Source organism: Euwallacea similis, chromosome 11, assembly GCF_039881205.1.
Source record: "Euwallacea similis isolate ESF13 chromosome 11, ESF131.1, whole genome shotgun sequence".
In the NCBI taxonomy this organism is placed as follows: Eukaryota; Metazoa; Arthropoda; class Insecta; order Coleoptera; family Curculionidae; genus Euwallacea; species Euwallacea similis.
Genome location: NC_089619.1, coordinates 4698979 through 4714381, shown reverse-complemented (window position 1 = coordinate 4714381; position 15403 = coordinate 4698979). Strand labels below are relative to the sequence as shown.

Here is a 15403-nt window from a genome sequence, read left to right as displayed (position 1 = left end):
AAAGCAGCATGAATGTGTCAAAATTACATTGAAATTACGTTACCGCAGGAAGCTTTCGTAGGACAGCTACTTGCACGTGGATGGTTTTAACTTAATACAAGAGATATTGGATTTTGTGTTATTTTGACTGGTTTACTGGCTTTTAAAAATGATGAATGGCGAAACTTTGCGGAACTCTGACGACTAAGATGAAAATACCAGAAAATGTTTTCAATAACTTTGAAACGAGTTTACTGGACGAACTTTACTTGGACCGTTAACTAATCAACCAGGCATGTTCGTAGTCTGCCCATCACTGTTGAAATTTGACTTAATCAATGTGCCCATGGAGCTCTAAATTATAAAATCAATTACACATATAAACAATACATTATTTATAGCTGAATTTGTCCGAATCGTCTGCTGTTTATAACGTTTTCGTAATAGAATTTATTTAAATGAAACATCAGCTTTTGGATGTTGCATGAATAAAGCTCTTGATTTAAAAGTTTAATCCCTCCAATGCATATTAATTTTCCTTCTGTCGTTTCATTGAAATAGCTGGATATAATTATCGTTTGCAGATCTACCATTAATAGAGTTGAAATTGTATAGTTCCATGTTTCATGAGTAAATTCATATTTAATGAATTTGTCATTAAACAATTAACAACAAATTTTCCCTTTGTGTTATTAATTTCGCGCTAAAAGCTAAGAATTGGTTTTCCAGTGTAGTCGGTATAGTGGAACGAGGAGCAGATAGGGCTTCCTTGGGAACTGGAAACAATTAACTAATGAAAAGGCTGTTTAGCTAGTTTTCTCATGTACTAAGTGAAAATGTCGTTGCTGAAGGAAGAAAAGATGGATTTGTATCTTAAGAGTACGAGTAAGAGAACTTTTCGAAATTAAAGACAACCTGAACCATTTAAGCAAACCTGAACTAACTTTTTTTCAGTTAAATTTTCCAAAGACATCCGGTCTGGTCTTTTGGCAACTGGGTTGTGTGGGATTTTCCCCAGTCACTCCTTCCCCCGCCACATCCGGCCTTGTCCTGGTTGAATACCTCGTGGACAAAAGTTCCTTCAGACACCTACCTCCTAAAACACCTTGAGTTTCCTTTTCTGTCCACCAAGAATTGCCGCAAAACATCACTTCTGAAACCTGAACTTTTTTTAACTCAAGGAAAATTTTGAAAAGACACCCAGCCTGGCGTTCTGGCGACCGAATAGTGTGGAATTCCTCGGGGTGCCTACCCACTAAAAACCCCCGGTTTTCGTTTTCTGCAGCCTCTAGCGACCCGGAATTGTCCCTGAGGGATAAATCGGCAGTATCGAGGGGAAAGGGGATTCGGCTATCAATTGCTTTGATCTTTTTTCGTAAATGCAGACGCTGGTGCTGGGGAGAAAGAGTGAAAACTGAACTAACCGACAGTGCGCTCAATTACCTCAAATGTATAGGGAAAAAGGGCACTACATCGAAACATTTAGCTGAAATAATATGTTTTCGTGTTTTGAGGTCCAAGAGATTTGGTAAAATTGAGAGAATTACGGAATACCGGAGCTTCAAATTCATATGATGAGCATTTTAAAATAATTTAAAATTCATTGCGCCCTGAATTCCCCCGTTTACTTAACCCAAATTTGATAAAATCTTAAACTAACCTGAATACTTTTAAGAACACCTTATGTGTGATTTCGGTAATAACATAAATCAATATAAGAGATATGGAAGCATGGAAATTATCAATTCTATAGAACGTAGTCACATCATACCCCTGAGGTTTAACCTATGTAGATTAGACAAATCTCCTTGCAAGCAAAATATGCCAGTTGCAATTTCAAATCGGAATTGGAATTATAATTGGATTAGCCCAAGTTACCAAGGAGGATTTGGCCAAGTTAACTCTTAATACCCTTTTATTAAAAAAACTCCTTAATTAGGCATCTAATAAAGGCAAATGATATTATAATGCCTACAGATGTATTCGAAAATTACTACTATGGCCGGAATGATTCAGCTTCATATTACTAATTCATAGTTGTAAACGTAATTTGTTTGCATGTGTTGTTATGCACAGAAATTACATTTGCAACCGTGAATTAACGAGATATGAAGCTGGGTAATCGCAGCCTAGGTATTTTAAAGCGAATGAAAACGTGAATGTTAAAATTATTCACCTACTTGGTGGCGCCAAAGTTTCAATGCTTCCGAAGCCACTCTGAAGACACCAATTTATTTCCAGTCGCAGCAAGATCCGAAGTTCTAATTACACATAAGCCTTGTCTTAACACGGAAAATATATAATATCAAAGGTATTTCTAGTGTTTTGCTGCTGATTTAATGGAGTTAAGGAAAATTGCCTTTACTGAAAACCTAATAAAACCTTAATTTATTATTCTGGTATTTAAGCCACCTGAAAGGGTTGGCAAATACTCCCTGGAAATAACCCAATAAACCTAAGAGCCCTTCGAGTAGTTAAAGGAGGTCTTTGCAAACCGGCACAGAGGGTGGCAAGTTCCATTCAGGTATTTGTGTCTTTTTGATAATCAGATTTTTTTGGATAAAAGCCCACAACTGCCTATTTGCTTCGATTTACAATTAACTCTAAGCTTGTTATTTTTAACCACTGAAGTTCTTTCCATTGCATTGGCTCTTTATTGTTAGATAGAGCGTGCAGAAATCGAATTCACAATTTGAAGAGCAAGGAGGCCCATAAACCGAAAGCAGTTTCAATTTACACTTCATCGAGTTTTTTGTCTGAGACCATGTGTTAAATTGTTCATCCACACGAAGTAGTGAAACGATTTGTGCGTCTGCTCTTGCGTGTTCCTCGAACCTCCAAAATATCACTCATTTACTGTAGTTTAATAATCAAAACCCCAATAACCCCCGGAATTATTCTATCCTGCCAACTTTGTTCCTAACGTAATTTGAGCTATTGATGTTTACGTTGGGGCTTAAGAGGATGTCGTGTTTGCTTGGATGTAGCAATTTGGCAAAGAAGGTGATGGTTGTGTCTATGTGTATTACGAGTGCTATACAAAGCACTAACTCGTGTCGTAGTTCAATTAAATGGGGGTTTCTGTGGCAAACTAATGTTGAAGGTGCGTGTAATGAGGCTTGGAGTGATAAAAATATAGGAAATTTGACGCACCCCAATGTCTCCACTTTTATAATGTAAATTGAAGCGTTCATATAATTGAGTTCTTGAGAGGAACAGCCTCTAATCGAATTTCTGATTAAATTTTAATTTTCCTGTTCATTTTCTCTTCGTCACGTATTAATTTTTCACGCTGAAATGTATCATAGAGATTTTATGGCCTGAAGTTCTATGGCCAATTTGGAATTTCCTACGTTTTAATTTAGCTAATGCATCCCCACGAAAACATTTACGTACTCGTAAAACAGCCAAATAAATTGTTGATTACACATTGGCAATAATCGTAATTTCCCCTTTTACTAATCCAAACTAGGGTACACTCCAATTTGCACCAGATGCTCTTTTTATCAGATAAAAAATATTATTATTGTCCTGGCTGTAGTACAATGTTGAATATAAATATGAGAGATATAAATGCCTTAAACGAATGTTGTCACTCGCGTACTTGAAGACAGAAAAATGTTCATTAGGTAATTTCGTTTTTAAAGCGAACGTTTTCGGGGTATGTACAGGGCGTCTCTGAAATGACAGAGAACGCTTGGCCAAAAATGAGGCGTTCTAGACCTATGTCCAATGTTGCTTCATTTTGTCGTTACAGGGCGCCAAAGTTCTCAAATTAATATGGGTTTTTCGAAATAATCGTAAATAATAATGAAAACTTTCATCGATTTTCACTCATTTTGAAACTAAAAGTTACTACATAAATTGGCGTGTTTTGACGCGAGAGATTTGTAAATTAAAGTTTGTATTTTTATTACCCCTTGTATGAATTACTTTAATTTTTTATCTTCCAAAAGCTTAATTCCTGAGAAAAGCTCTAAAAATATTTAGAGTTTCAAATTGGTTTCTATTTGAAGCAGAGGCGTACACAGTTGAGACCTGAAACACAAAAAAAATCAATGTTACAGAATTCCTAAAAAAATAATCAATTTGACTTCCTGAAAAAAATTGAATATTAATTTCTGAGAAAATTCAATATGAACGCGTGAAAAAAATCTTCAAAACGGTTAGAGTTTCGAATTAATTTCGACTTGAAGTAGAGGTGTACACTAACCTGAACACCAAAAAAAAAACAATATTAATTCTTGAAAAAGTTTTAAAAATCTTTGAAGTGACGGTATCATTCTTCGGCCATGTCCAAAAATAGTCGTAAATACCTTCCAAAAGAGCCAAAATTGCAAATAATTTCGACTCTCAACTAAAATTTTATTTACACCGTTCTCATTCACCTGACAAAACTTAACTGTGAATCACAAGAAGCAACAATCACTTTCGAGCCGCAAAAGTGTTAGTCAGACTCACGTCCGCAATAACCATTTTCACTTACTAAATCATGGATGCACTAAGGACGTACCTCACGAGTCTTCAGAAAAAAAACAAATTGGTGCAACGCACATTACGAGTATCTTGTTCATCCCTGTGCTAACATTCGAACGAATCATCTACCAAGTGATGCTGGTACACCCTGCCTTTTGTAAAGGTACAGCTGATTGGTCTTAGAAACGATACATGTGATGTTTCCAAACTTAGTAAAATGGGGGAAAAGTTGCGGATTCAAGGCAATAGTTTCATTGAGCAAACATACTCCGACGGAATAAAAAAATCGTTTGCTATGTCAAAGAGAATTTGATGGAAAAAGAAGCCTGAGGTGTTCTGAGAACAATATTAATTTAGAATTTCATACGCTATTAAATACGTCATGTTCATAATTAATATAGATGGGTATATAATAAAGATAAAGCCACTATCAACCTTAACATTTTATGTGTGATCTAATAAATTTAATTCTCTTATGAAGAAGCGTTATGTCGCGATCCTACAGCGGCATCTCTTCCTTCATCAGTGTTCAGAATCTGTAATTTTTATTAATAGCACGTTTCTGACTTATTTAGACAATTATTTCAATATTTACAATAAATATGTAAACATAATTTTATCTCCTGATGGACCTTCTGAAGGCTTTCTCACCATTAATTTTTATATTAGGAATTATTGGCAACTCGATAAGGAATGTTTCTTTGGTACTTTCTACCTCCATGGATGTTCTACCAATCAACGGGGATGGCACCAAATTTTTTTCTTCTCAATTTGTGGCGTTGGCGTCTTCGATTAACATTATTTGATAAAGACGACCCTGTGCAATAAAAACATTATGCAAAAACACACAACTAATTCGAAGTTATGTATCATTCGGATATACATCGAAGAGCCCTAATTAATAAAATTATCTTATATATTCAGTTTCTAAAAGCCTTTTTGAAGCTTTTCGTGCCTATTATGCACTTTAATGAACTTTATATTAAATAGAAAGATTCGATAAACTTTGCGACACACGTTTAAGGACCGGAAGACTCAAAGCAAAGGCCCATTGATGAGCTCTTTCATGGGTCTTATTAATTATTTTTTCCAGAAAATTTCGACTTGTTTTTGTTTGAATAAATATACGTATAATACGCAGATAGAAAATCAGAGGAACATCCAGTCAATGGGCAAACAACATGCATTGTTTATTATGCATGTACATATTTATTATGCACATAAATATATTCGATAAACACAGAGAAATGTGCGGGGTGGCAAGTTACATCCGGTATATGCGTTATCCATATTTACATATATAAATCTGCACCTTTCCATGTAATTGTGTGAGAACCATACACTTCCAAAATAATTATCAAACTCACCCAACTCTCTGTATTTGAGAAACTGTAACAATCTCGACCCAAATTATAGCCCATACCAATGAGGGTTTCGTATAAATAAACTAACTACCCCATATAACCCAAGCCTGAAACCACTTAGTTCCCGAGATGACTTCAATTTTCACGGGAAGAAATGAGCTACTAGGCTGTAACGTTAAATACCCATAGGCCTTAGTTACATCCATGTGTATCCCCATCTCTTTAACTCCAATTAAATTTGGAATTTTTCAATATTGCAATATGAACAATGTTTCCTCATTTTAACTTAAAAATAATTGGCATAAAGAATCTTTATTCATCTCTGCAATCATAACATGAAATTTTCATTACTGTGGAATTTCCATTTTATTTAGCGTTACATTCCAATTATATGGATCCAGTATTTGAAGTTAAATTAACTTAAATGGCAAGTTCAAATTTCCTTTTTTTCGTATATAAGTTTTGGGAGTAATCGGCTGAATGTTTGTCGTCTAATTGTTGTAACCATTGTTAATTTGACAATATTGTTAAGGTTTCCTCCAATAAGAATCCAGGAAATTAAAATGCGTGAAAATGTCATAATCTAAGGTAGATCTTAAAGGGTCCTTCAGATGTTAAGATAATGCCCAACAGATTAATTGAAAATAGCAGGGATTGTGCTTTATGTTCTTTTGGAATGCCCTGTATGAATTCTGATGCTAAATTTAAATTCCTTCTTCAATTCTTTAGATTTTTAGTCTCTAGCAGTATTTTTGCATTTTTTACTGTTTTCGTAGAATTTGCAAAAATGCCGATCGATGCAAGTTAAGAATGTAAAAGGAAAAAAAATCGTCCGGCTCAGTTATCAACTATTTCATCATAACATTTAATCGAATTTCTAAGAATAAAAATAAATGTTCTCGCAAAATATGAGAAAAAATGTGAAATTTTGCCACCGCTTATATCGGTAATGGTGCGGGTCATTAGCATTTTATTTTTGTTCTGCAGAGTACTATCGCCTCCTGAAATATCTCCATGATGATATGTTACACCCTGTATAATATAGCACATATATAAATTTAATACATTTAATATGAATAATATATAGTTTGAAGCTTTTTAAATTTCGAAAGGAATATAGCATTAACAATGTTGGAAGCTAACGGTGGCCAACAAGCCAACCGGGACAAAAACAACAAGAATTGATTGTAAAAATAATATGAACAATATGAATGAAACTTAAAACAAACTTAATTTCATTTTCTCTTGAAATCTCCTAAACTTTAAACTGTAATCCAATTGCTGGTGCGCTCTGTTAACGATATCTGTATGAGTTTCCTGTAATGAAATATATCCACCTAATTCCCTCTACCATACATTCTCAAGGAATATGTTGAATGTATGTTAGGTCAACCACATAAATTTCATTTACTGTCTCCTTAAACATCCCTGCGAATTTAATATCAGGGGAAGTGAAGTACCTACTTCAGGGATAAGTCTGTTAGATTATCTAATATATTGGATATAAAGCTCAAATAATGGAGCTCCGGCTTTTGATTACAAAAATGGGGTTACAAAACCGGAATTTCCTTATCCGGATTCTATGTTTATTGAGCTAATTTGCGAATAAACACAGAGGCCCTTATATATGTAAAATATACTATATGGAAATTTGATGTTAAAGTGGAACTCTGGTTCCCCTAGGGTGGAAGCCCCAAGGTCAAAATTTGCCCATCTACTAATTTCATTAAAATATTTTATCTGTAAATTTACACCGCACATATTTCTGTAACTTCATTATCGAAAATAAACCCTCAAAATTGACGAAAAGAGGGTAAAATTTGCCCAGTTTTCAAACGCGAAAATCTCTTACGTTTTATCCGCGTTCTCTTGCCTTTAATTAATTTCAATTACAAGGCAGCTAATTAATTGCTAATTGGTCTGTAGTTAACAAATCCCCAATTTGTCATTAAGAAATTATTCTTGTTTGTTTCAGGAATAACAACAAGAAAAACAGTAAAGTGCTATGGGAGAAAGCTGTGAGGACGGTTTCTAAAGAACGACGCAAGAGTAGGCTGTCTGCAATTGCTCTCTCCATCGTGGATAAAGCAAAACTTCAAGACATATCCATTACTTTGACCCCTCCATCGTCGCCAAAGGGCTTCACACTTAATAACATCAACGAAAATTGCAATAATTGGAACAATGTGGGTATTTATTTGGTATTAGAGAATACTGTAACAGTAAGATTGTATTTAAATTTGAAACATTGAAAACTCTCTAAAATCAAATGAAAAATCGCCAACATAATTAAGGGGCTTCTTTGACATTCGTTCAAGTTTGAAAATGCTTTGTTTCAGGAAAAACAAAACAACAAATTAAACAAAGAGTCTTGCTTTTCCATGAATACGGATGATGCATTTCCTGCAAATGGCATTTGCGAGAAGAAGGCTGATTTGTACCTGGATTGTTTCACACAGGACAAGGCATATTATGAAGATTCAAATGATTCTGCTGTTAAACGTAAGAGCTTATTTGTAATTTTTTTTGTTGGCACTCTGCCCTTGCCATGCTGAGACGCTATTCTAATTGGTGTCGAATTTATGAATCTATGAGAAGTCAAGACATATTTTTTCATTGAGTAAATTTACTTGCCAGCCCAAAACACTCAAAAAGCGGATTTTTGCCAAAGGAAAGTCATGTTATCCATCTGGTGGGGTTACAAAGATGTCACCAACTAGATAAATTGAGTAATGAAATCAATAAATAGCGCCTAAGATTGGTAACTAGTAAAGGTGTCGTGTTTCATCAAGACGATGCGAAAACACATATAGGTTTGATCACCCGCAAAAATCTACTATTTTGATGGCATGTTTTGCCACGTCCACCCTATTTCCCAGAGTTGACATCATTGGATTATCGTCTGTTTCGATTGTTGTAAAATACTTTTAATAGATAAACCTTCGTTACAGACGCAGATGTAAAAACGTACTTGGGTCAGTTTTTCCAAAAAAGAATCTAGTTTTTATTAGTATGGTATTATGAAATTACCTTAATTTCATTTATATTTGAAAATACACAATAATTTTGTGGACTGCACAATGTTTATTTGCAAAATGGTGCTCTTGCCGTACGACAGCTCATGATGAATATGTTGAAGACTATTACTTATAGAAAGTTAAATAATATTCTAGAATATTTCCCGAACGTGCCAAGAAACAGACATCGTGGAGATGCAGCAAAAAATAGATTTAGTGTTGATACACCAGACAGTGCCAGCATATGGAATAAATGGATAAAAAAACTTATCCATTTTTGGACAGAACGATGATAAATGTTTTTATTTAATATTTCCATTTTGCAATTTTCTCATTCACTTCATTTTTTCTTTCTTTTTTTAAATTCTTGCACATATTCATTGTATCTACCTCTGCATAAACGCTAAAAATTCCAAAGTTATACTTACTGTTTCATTGAAGTTGAATCTTCATTATTCACTTTTAAATATGTCTCTTCCCTCCAGCCGATTTTGCGTCCCTCTTCAAGAAAGGCCTCATGTACAAAGGAATATATTGGCCCAGCCTCACCAACAGCTTCCATTGCAAACACCTAGAACTCGCTTACCTGAAGTATTCCCATAGGCAACGCCAAAAAGCTTTAATTATAGTCAACATTGTTGATCTGCTTTTAAAGGTAAGTTTAAAACAATTTAACTTGACTATTATAGCACGACAGAACGTTTAAAGCTATATAAGGAACTTGTTCGTTTACTGAAATAATAGTCTTTAAATCGAGGCCCTCAACGTACCTAGTCTCCCTGCTTATTTTCTGAGATTAAATTTTATTAAATTTCCCCATTAATTTAACTGTTTAATTGCAAAGTTTTGTTAAAATATAATTTAATTGAATTTAGCCCGAGTTTCGGATGCCGTTAAAACCTACTCCCAACTGCTTAAAATTGGATTTATTCCTATGATTCCGGCATGGAGGAAAATTGTTTCAGCTCATGGTTTTTTGGTATTAAAGCAGATTATGAAACTAATTTGCAAGTCATCTTATGAGAGATATTGGGAGAACTGTCCTTTATTGAGGACGGCAGGTGAACGGCATATCTGAGATAAGGCAAACATCCATTACATCCGAGTAAATAAGCTAAGACAGTACTTTATGTGGAAAGCAAACAGGCGGTCCGAGAGGAGATTGATTTTGACATTAATTCCAGACCAGCTCGGTGTATGGTTAAACCCGGTTAGTTCAGGTCTCGTCAGTTTCAGAAGGAGCATTATACTCAGCTCTATTATTGTCGGGTTTGGTCCTAGATATTTCTCCAATGTTTGATGTATTAGATATTGATATTTTGATGTAATTGCTTTCAACGTTCAAAGTACAGGGTGTAACATATCATCATGGAGATAATTTAGGGGGCGATACTATTCTGTAAGATGATAAAAGAAGAGCTAACAGACCTATGGACAAAAACGCACCACCTTCGATATACAAGGAGGCAAAGTTTCGTATTATTTAAAGGACATTTTCAACAGTTTTGATAATTTTGTTTTCATTTAGATTTATTTTTATTTTAGGAAATTTGATTAAATGATACGAATTGCTTCAGATAGTTGATAATTGAGCCGGATAGTTGTTTTTTCCTCACTTTGATTACATTCTTATTTTGCATTGATATATAATTTTGAAAATTCTACCAAAATGGAGAAGGAAAACATTGCAAGTGACCCAAAACTAAAGAATTGAAGGAATAACTGAAATTTGCTATCGGAAATCATACAGGATGTTGTAAACAAGATATAAAGCATAAAATAGTACATAACCCAAAAAAAACATAACACCCTGTATACGGGTATTGATGATTTTGGCATTTTATTATAGAGGGTCTTAAAGGAAATAGGTGCACGAAATTTAACTCAGAGCAAACGCGAGAAAAACATAAAATATGAGAAGAAATATGAAATTTTGCCACCGTATATATCGAAAATGACACATTTTTGGCCATGGATCTATTAGCATTTTTTAAAATATTTAGCAAAGCGCTATCGCTCCCTGAAATATCTCCATGATACGTTACACCCTGTATGGAGGTTTTACGTATATTTAAGTTTACTTAAGTCGGAATAAAAGCAAAGTCGACACTTCTTCTAATGAGAAAAGTTTGGAGGACTAACAAACTTCTCTGTGTTATAGTAACTTGCGGAGTAAAAAACAGGGCTAGGAGTATTAGACTAGATTTAAGTTAAATCGATATTAATTGAATACGTTTAAATGACGATTTAATATAGGCACCGGCAATTGAGCATGCAGAGCAAGAGATAGTTTCTTATTTAATTAGAATAGCGCTTCTTGGTTAAAAATGCTGTGCGTTAAGTGGTTTATGACCGTTGAATTGACCAAAAGCATTTGAAAATTCCACAGTGGGATAATGATATATGGATATTACCTCAGGAATAGAGCAATTTGGGGCTATAATTCTTGATTATGTGGAAGCAATATTCGCTTTACTGCCCTCGAAATATCGCACATTTTATTGCACAAAATAGATTAGTGGGTAGGTACTTGATTTGACAACTTTTTTTACTTTGTTGAAAGATGTGCATGGGTTTAGACCTTCAAACGACGCCATGAATAATATGGATAACGACGTATTTATTGCTTACTGACCCGCAAACGAAAGTGTCGCCTTTGAACTCGGTTTATTGGACAACTTCAGTTATTTTACCAATTCCTACATCACAACCAATGAAAGGCAAACATAGACTGTAGACGAGTAAAAGCTTTAGTTTCGGGTTTAATAATAATAAATTAAATCCTTATTTAATATTACCTTCTTACACATTTCAGGTGGCATTGATCATTGTATGGGTGGCTAAACCCACTGGAGTAAATCTGGACGATGACAATACAACCATAGGAATTGTCTGGTCAGTCTGTTGCATGTCCATCAACATTGCTGTGTGTGTTTTGGGTTGGTGGAGATGTTTCGCCAATAACTATCTGCATTGGGCTGCTGCTTGCACTTGGCTTTTACTCACAATACAGAGTAAGTTATAAAAACGTAGTAAAAACTAATCCTAAGAGTAATTCTTTGCCATCCGTCTACTCCATGGGTTCCGCAATTTAAACCCTTTCAAAAATATTTTTATTTATTGCATGAAGTTATATTGTCTGCTGCAATAAATCCAGAAAACGGCTTAAAGTTATAAAAGTCAGTGAGTAATAAACTCATTTATAGTTCGAAACTGTGTAGAATATTGCCATGGGCCTCAACTGTGCCTCGGAAAAACCGCTACATTTGAATTTGAAATTGGTCCATTAAGATTGTTACTGTTAACTAATCTGGCTTCGAAGTTCCGTCGTTATAAAGTTGGAAATGTGTTTCGGCTGACCGTTTGAGTTTCATAATGAATCCATGTCATTTTGAAGAAGAGATCATTTATGGGAACGTTATTTTACAATTAAAAAAATAAATTATGATGGTAGGTATTTGAAAAACGGTCTGTTGAAGGTAATTTAAAGAAAAATGCGTCTTTACGTGTTTCGAGGAAATATGTTGACTCTTGCAATTTGGCAAAAGGAAAACACATAAACTAAAAAAAAAAGATGTCATGACCAAGCCATATTCTTTTGCTTTAAAATTCCTTATTAAATGTTCCTAGTAAATGTTTCATTGAAATCAGTCGCGCGTGTGTGAAGATGAAAATGCAACTTTTCAAATTTCAAATATGGATTTTTAGATCGTTGCAAACTAGATTTCAATTTATGTTAAAAGTTGTTTTTTATAGGAGAAAGCAAGTAACGGGTATGGTAACTACGTAATCATTTTAATATTATTATCAATGATAAAATTTATGAAACAAGGTTCTGTTCTTGACAGAATGGCGAATAATAATTTTTTACATGATATAAGTTATTGGAAATAAAATTACATAGCCCTATCTCTTAATTAGTGGTAAAAGTATGTTGTTTTTCGACAAATAAGTTAAGATTGTACACCAGAAATCAATTAGTAATTAGAGGTTCACTTATACTTTGGAGACTTGAATAATACAGTCAAGTGTATCTATTGTTACATTGTGAAATAATGACCTCCATTCTAAGATTAATACGCCTCAGTTATAAGTAACTTTACTGAGGGTATTAATATTTCAACGATTATGATATACGATGAATTGAAGATATATTTTTGATTGAATAATAGCTTATGTATAACTCGTTTTAAGTAACAAAGAAATCAATATCCAAATTCTGTAGCTTGAGTCCAAATGAATATCACCAAATTTACCAAGGGTGTTTCAGAAAGATGCTACTGAGTAATAAGTCGTAATTCAGTCTTTCTTGTAGCACACTTATAAGTAAAATATACACTCTTCATTTGACATGATTGAAAATATACAAGGTAGATTAAAGTTAAATCAGTTTTTAGAATAATTTAATTAATCCATTTTTCATTTTCAATAGTGTCCTCAAAAATATTAGCATTTTAATTACCAACCGTAGAATTTTACGCTTAAGGTTGCCTTAACGTTCATTTTAGCCTTAATTAGATTAAATATTGATTTAACCACCGGTAGATTTATGTGGATTAAAGTTTTAAATGTAATATAAAAAATATGTAAATATTTTAATCCCTAATGAGCCTTTAGTCCAGAACATGAAATAATAATTAAAATAAAAATCTAGATCAGTATCAAATGGATATTTTCTATAGAAACATGAAATACAGGTAAAACATTTTGGTTTCCACGTAAATTGCCCTCCAGCTACATTACAGTTGCCATTAATTTACTAGTCCAGATTTATATACATATTCTAACCACGTAGGAGTACAATTTGCTTTTCTACTTCTAGGTATTCTGAGTGATGGAATAGGCTTTGGCCTCAAAGAGGGTCTAGTCTGGTATGTCCTCTTCATCGTTTTCGTCTCATATGCCATGCTTCCTCTTCCTCTACGTTGGTGTATTATAGCTGGCTGTATATCTGCCTTAAGCCACGTAATTCTGGTTATAGTAAAGGTGTTCTACTTCGAAAAACAGGACGTAAGTAAACCTAAGGTTTTAAGTTTCCTCGCACATTATTTTTAAATGTCCTGAACCCATTTCGCTCTGAAATAAGCAAATTACTAACAAACTGTGAAAGCAAAGCAATTATCCGGCTAAAAGAGTTTATTTCAGTTTTCATCATCGGGGTGTAATGAAAAAAAATTAAAAGAACATTCTTTGTCAGGTAAGCGCAAACCAGGGTTTTTTGGCATGTAATTTCCAGTGAAAATTGATTTCCCTTCTCGATTTTTTCAGTTCAATGCAGGTGGGAGTTTTATCGTCTAACTGGCTTTTGCTTTTTCGATAATAAATAAAAGGCCCACTCAAGCTTACAGAGCGAGAGTGCTACTCTTCTACAATTAAAAGGAGCATCTCCATTTCTATAGGCCGTGTCTGATCCGGCTAAATTGCATTTCCAGCTGTAGTCAAAATCTATCTGAGAAGAAAAATGTATATAATTTAAACTATAATTAGAGTTTCAAAGGGTCTATTATTACGCACTTTATTTCCAAATTTACTTAATAAACCTCTTCAAATTATACCATAGCTTTGAAGGGTATCCAAGTGAAATCGTCCCTATCTCCGAACAGATTACCGACCGATATACCTACCCTCACATTACACACGAACGAATCCTCCCTTTACAAAGGCTGATATCAATATTCTGAATTTAAAATTAGTCCAGTAAATCCCTCTCTGCTCAGGGAAGTTTGTTGTGGTAAGTCTGATGTAGCCTTTTGTGCGGGATTTACCTTGAACATCACCTTGAGACGTATTAAAGGCGATGTATTCAAGAGAATAACAAATTCGTAAGCACACTGAGGATGGTTAAGGTTTATGTGAGTAGAAAGGTTTGGTGGGGAAGCAACTAGCTTTTGAGCTAGAAAAAGTTCATAAATAACAAGATATCTTAGAAGACACTCTGGAGAAGTTTGCATGTAAATTGCATGGGTTGTAGGTGTAAAATATTAGCTTTGCAAAAATTTAAGTATTTTTGAAATTTATTCCTAAATAAGCATCCTAATTTATGGTAACAGCTAGTAAAGAAATAAAAAAATTAAATGACTAAAAATATAAATCACAAAATTTGTGTAAGGATTAGATTTTTTAAATTAACGATTGATAGCAAAGTCTAATTTCATATAAAAAAAAGTTCGAATATGGAAAATACCTTGGAAAAACCAACTAGAAACCAATTTCCAAGCCTGTTCTAACCATCCGAAGGAGTTTGCAGAAATGCCAAACGAGTTCAGAACTTAGAGGTTTACTATAATATGCATGTAGTCACATTTAGACATTAAAAACTATAATAATTATTGGCGAATGGAATATTTCATAAAATAAAGACTTAACAAACAGATTGATATATTTATTTCCTCTCTCCTGGCACTTCCAATAGGTAGATCTGACCTAAATAATTACGTTGCAAGTTGGTAGGTAGATAGCAATCAGGATTTGTCAAAGTATATGAATCTGTAATTATGTTCTCCCGAAAGGTGAGGATAGTTTCCGCATCAAAGCGTTAAAATTTAATGAGATTTAATGGAAATTCAA

General features: G+C 34.0%; 1 protein-coding gene across 1 annotated transcript in view; it reads left to right on the top strand.

Annotated features, from left to right (window-relative positions):
• Window positions 1-15403, top strand: part of Adcy8 (adenylyl cyclase 78C) — a 43359-nt gene that overhangs the window by 4584 nt on the left and 23372 nt on the right. The window contains exons 2-6 of the mRNA XM_066395116.1: window positions 7795-8005; window positions 8159-8321; window positions 9322-9491; window positions 11652-11850; window positions 13659-13846. Of these exons, the coding sequence (XP_066251213.1) occupies window positions 7795-8005; window positions 8159-8321; window positions 9322-9491; window positions 11652-11850; window positions 13659-13846 (931 nt within the window). The remainder of the gene's footprint in view (window positions 1-7794; window positions 8006-8158; window positions 8322-9321; window positions 9492-11651; window positions 11851-13658; window positions 13847-15403) is intronic.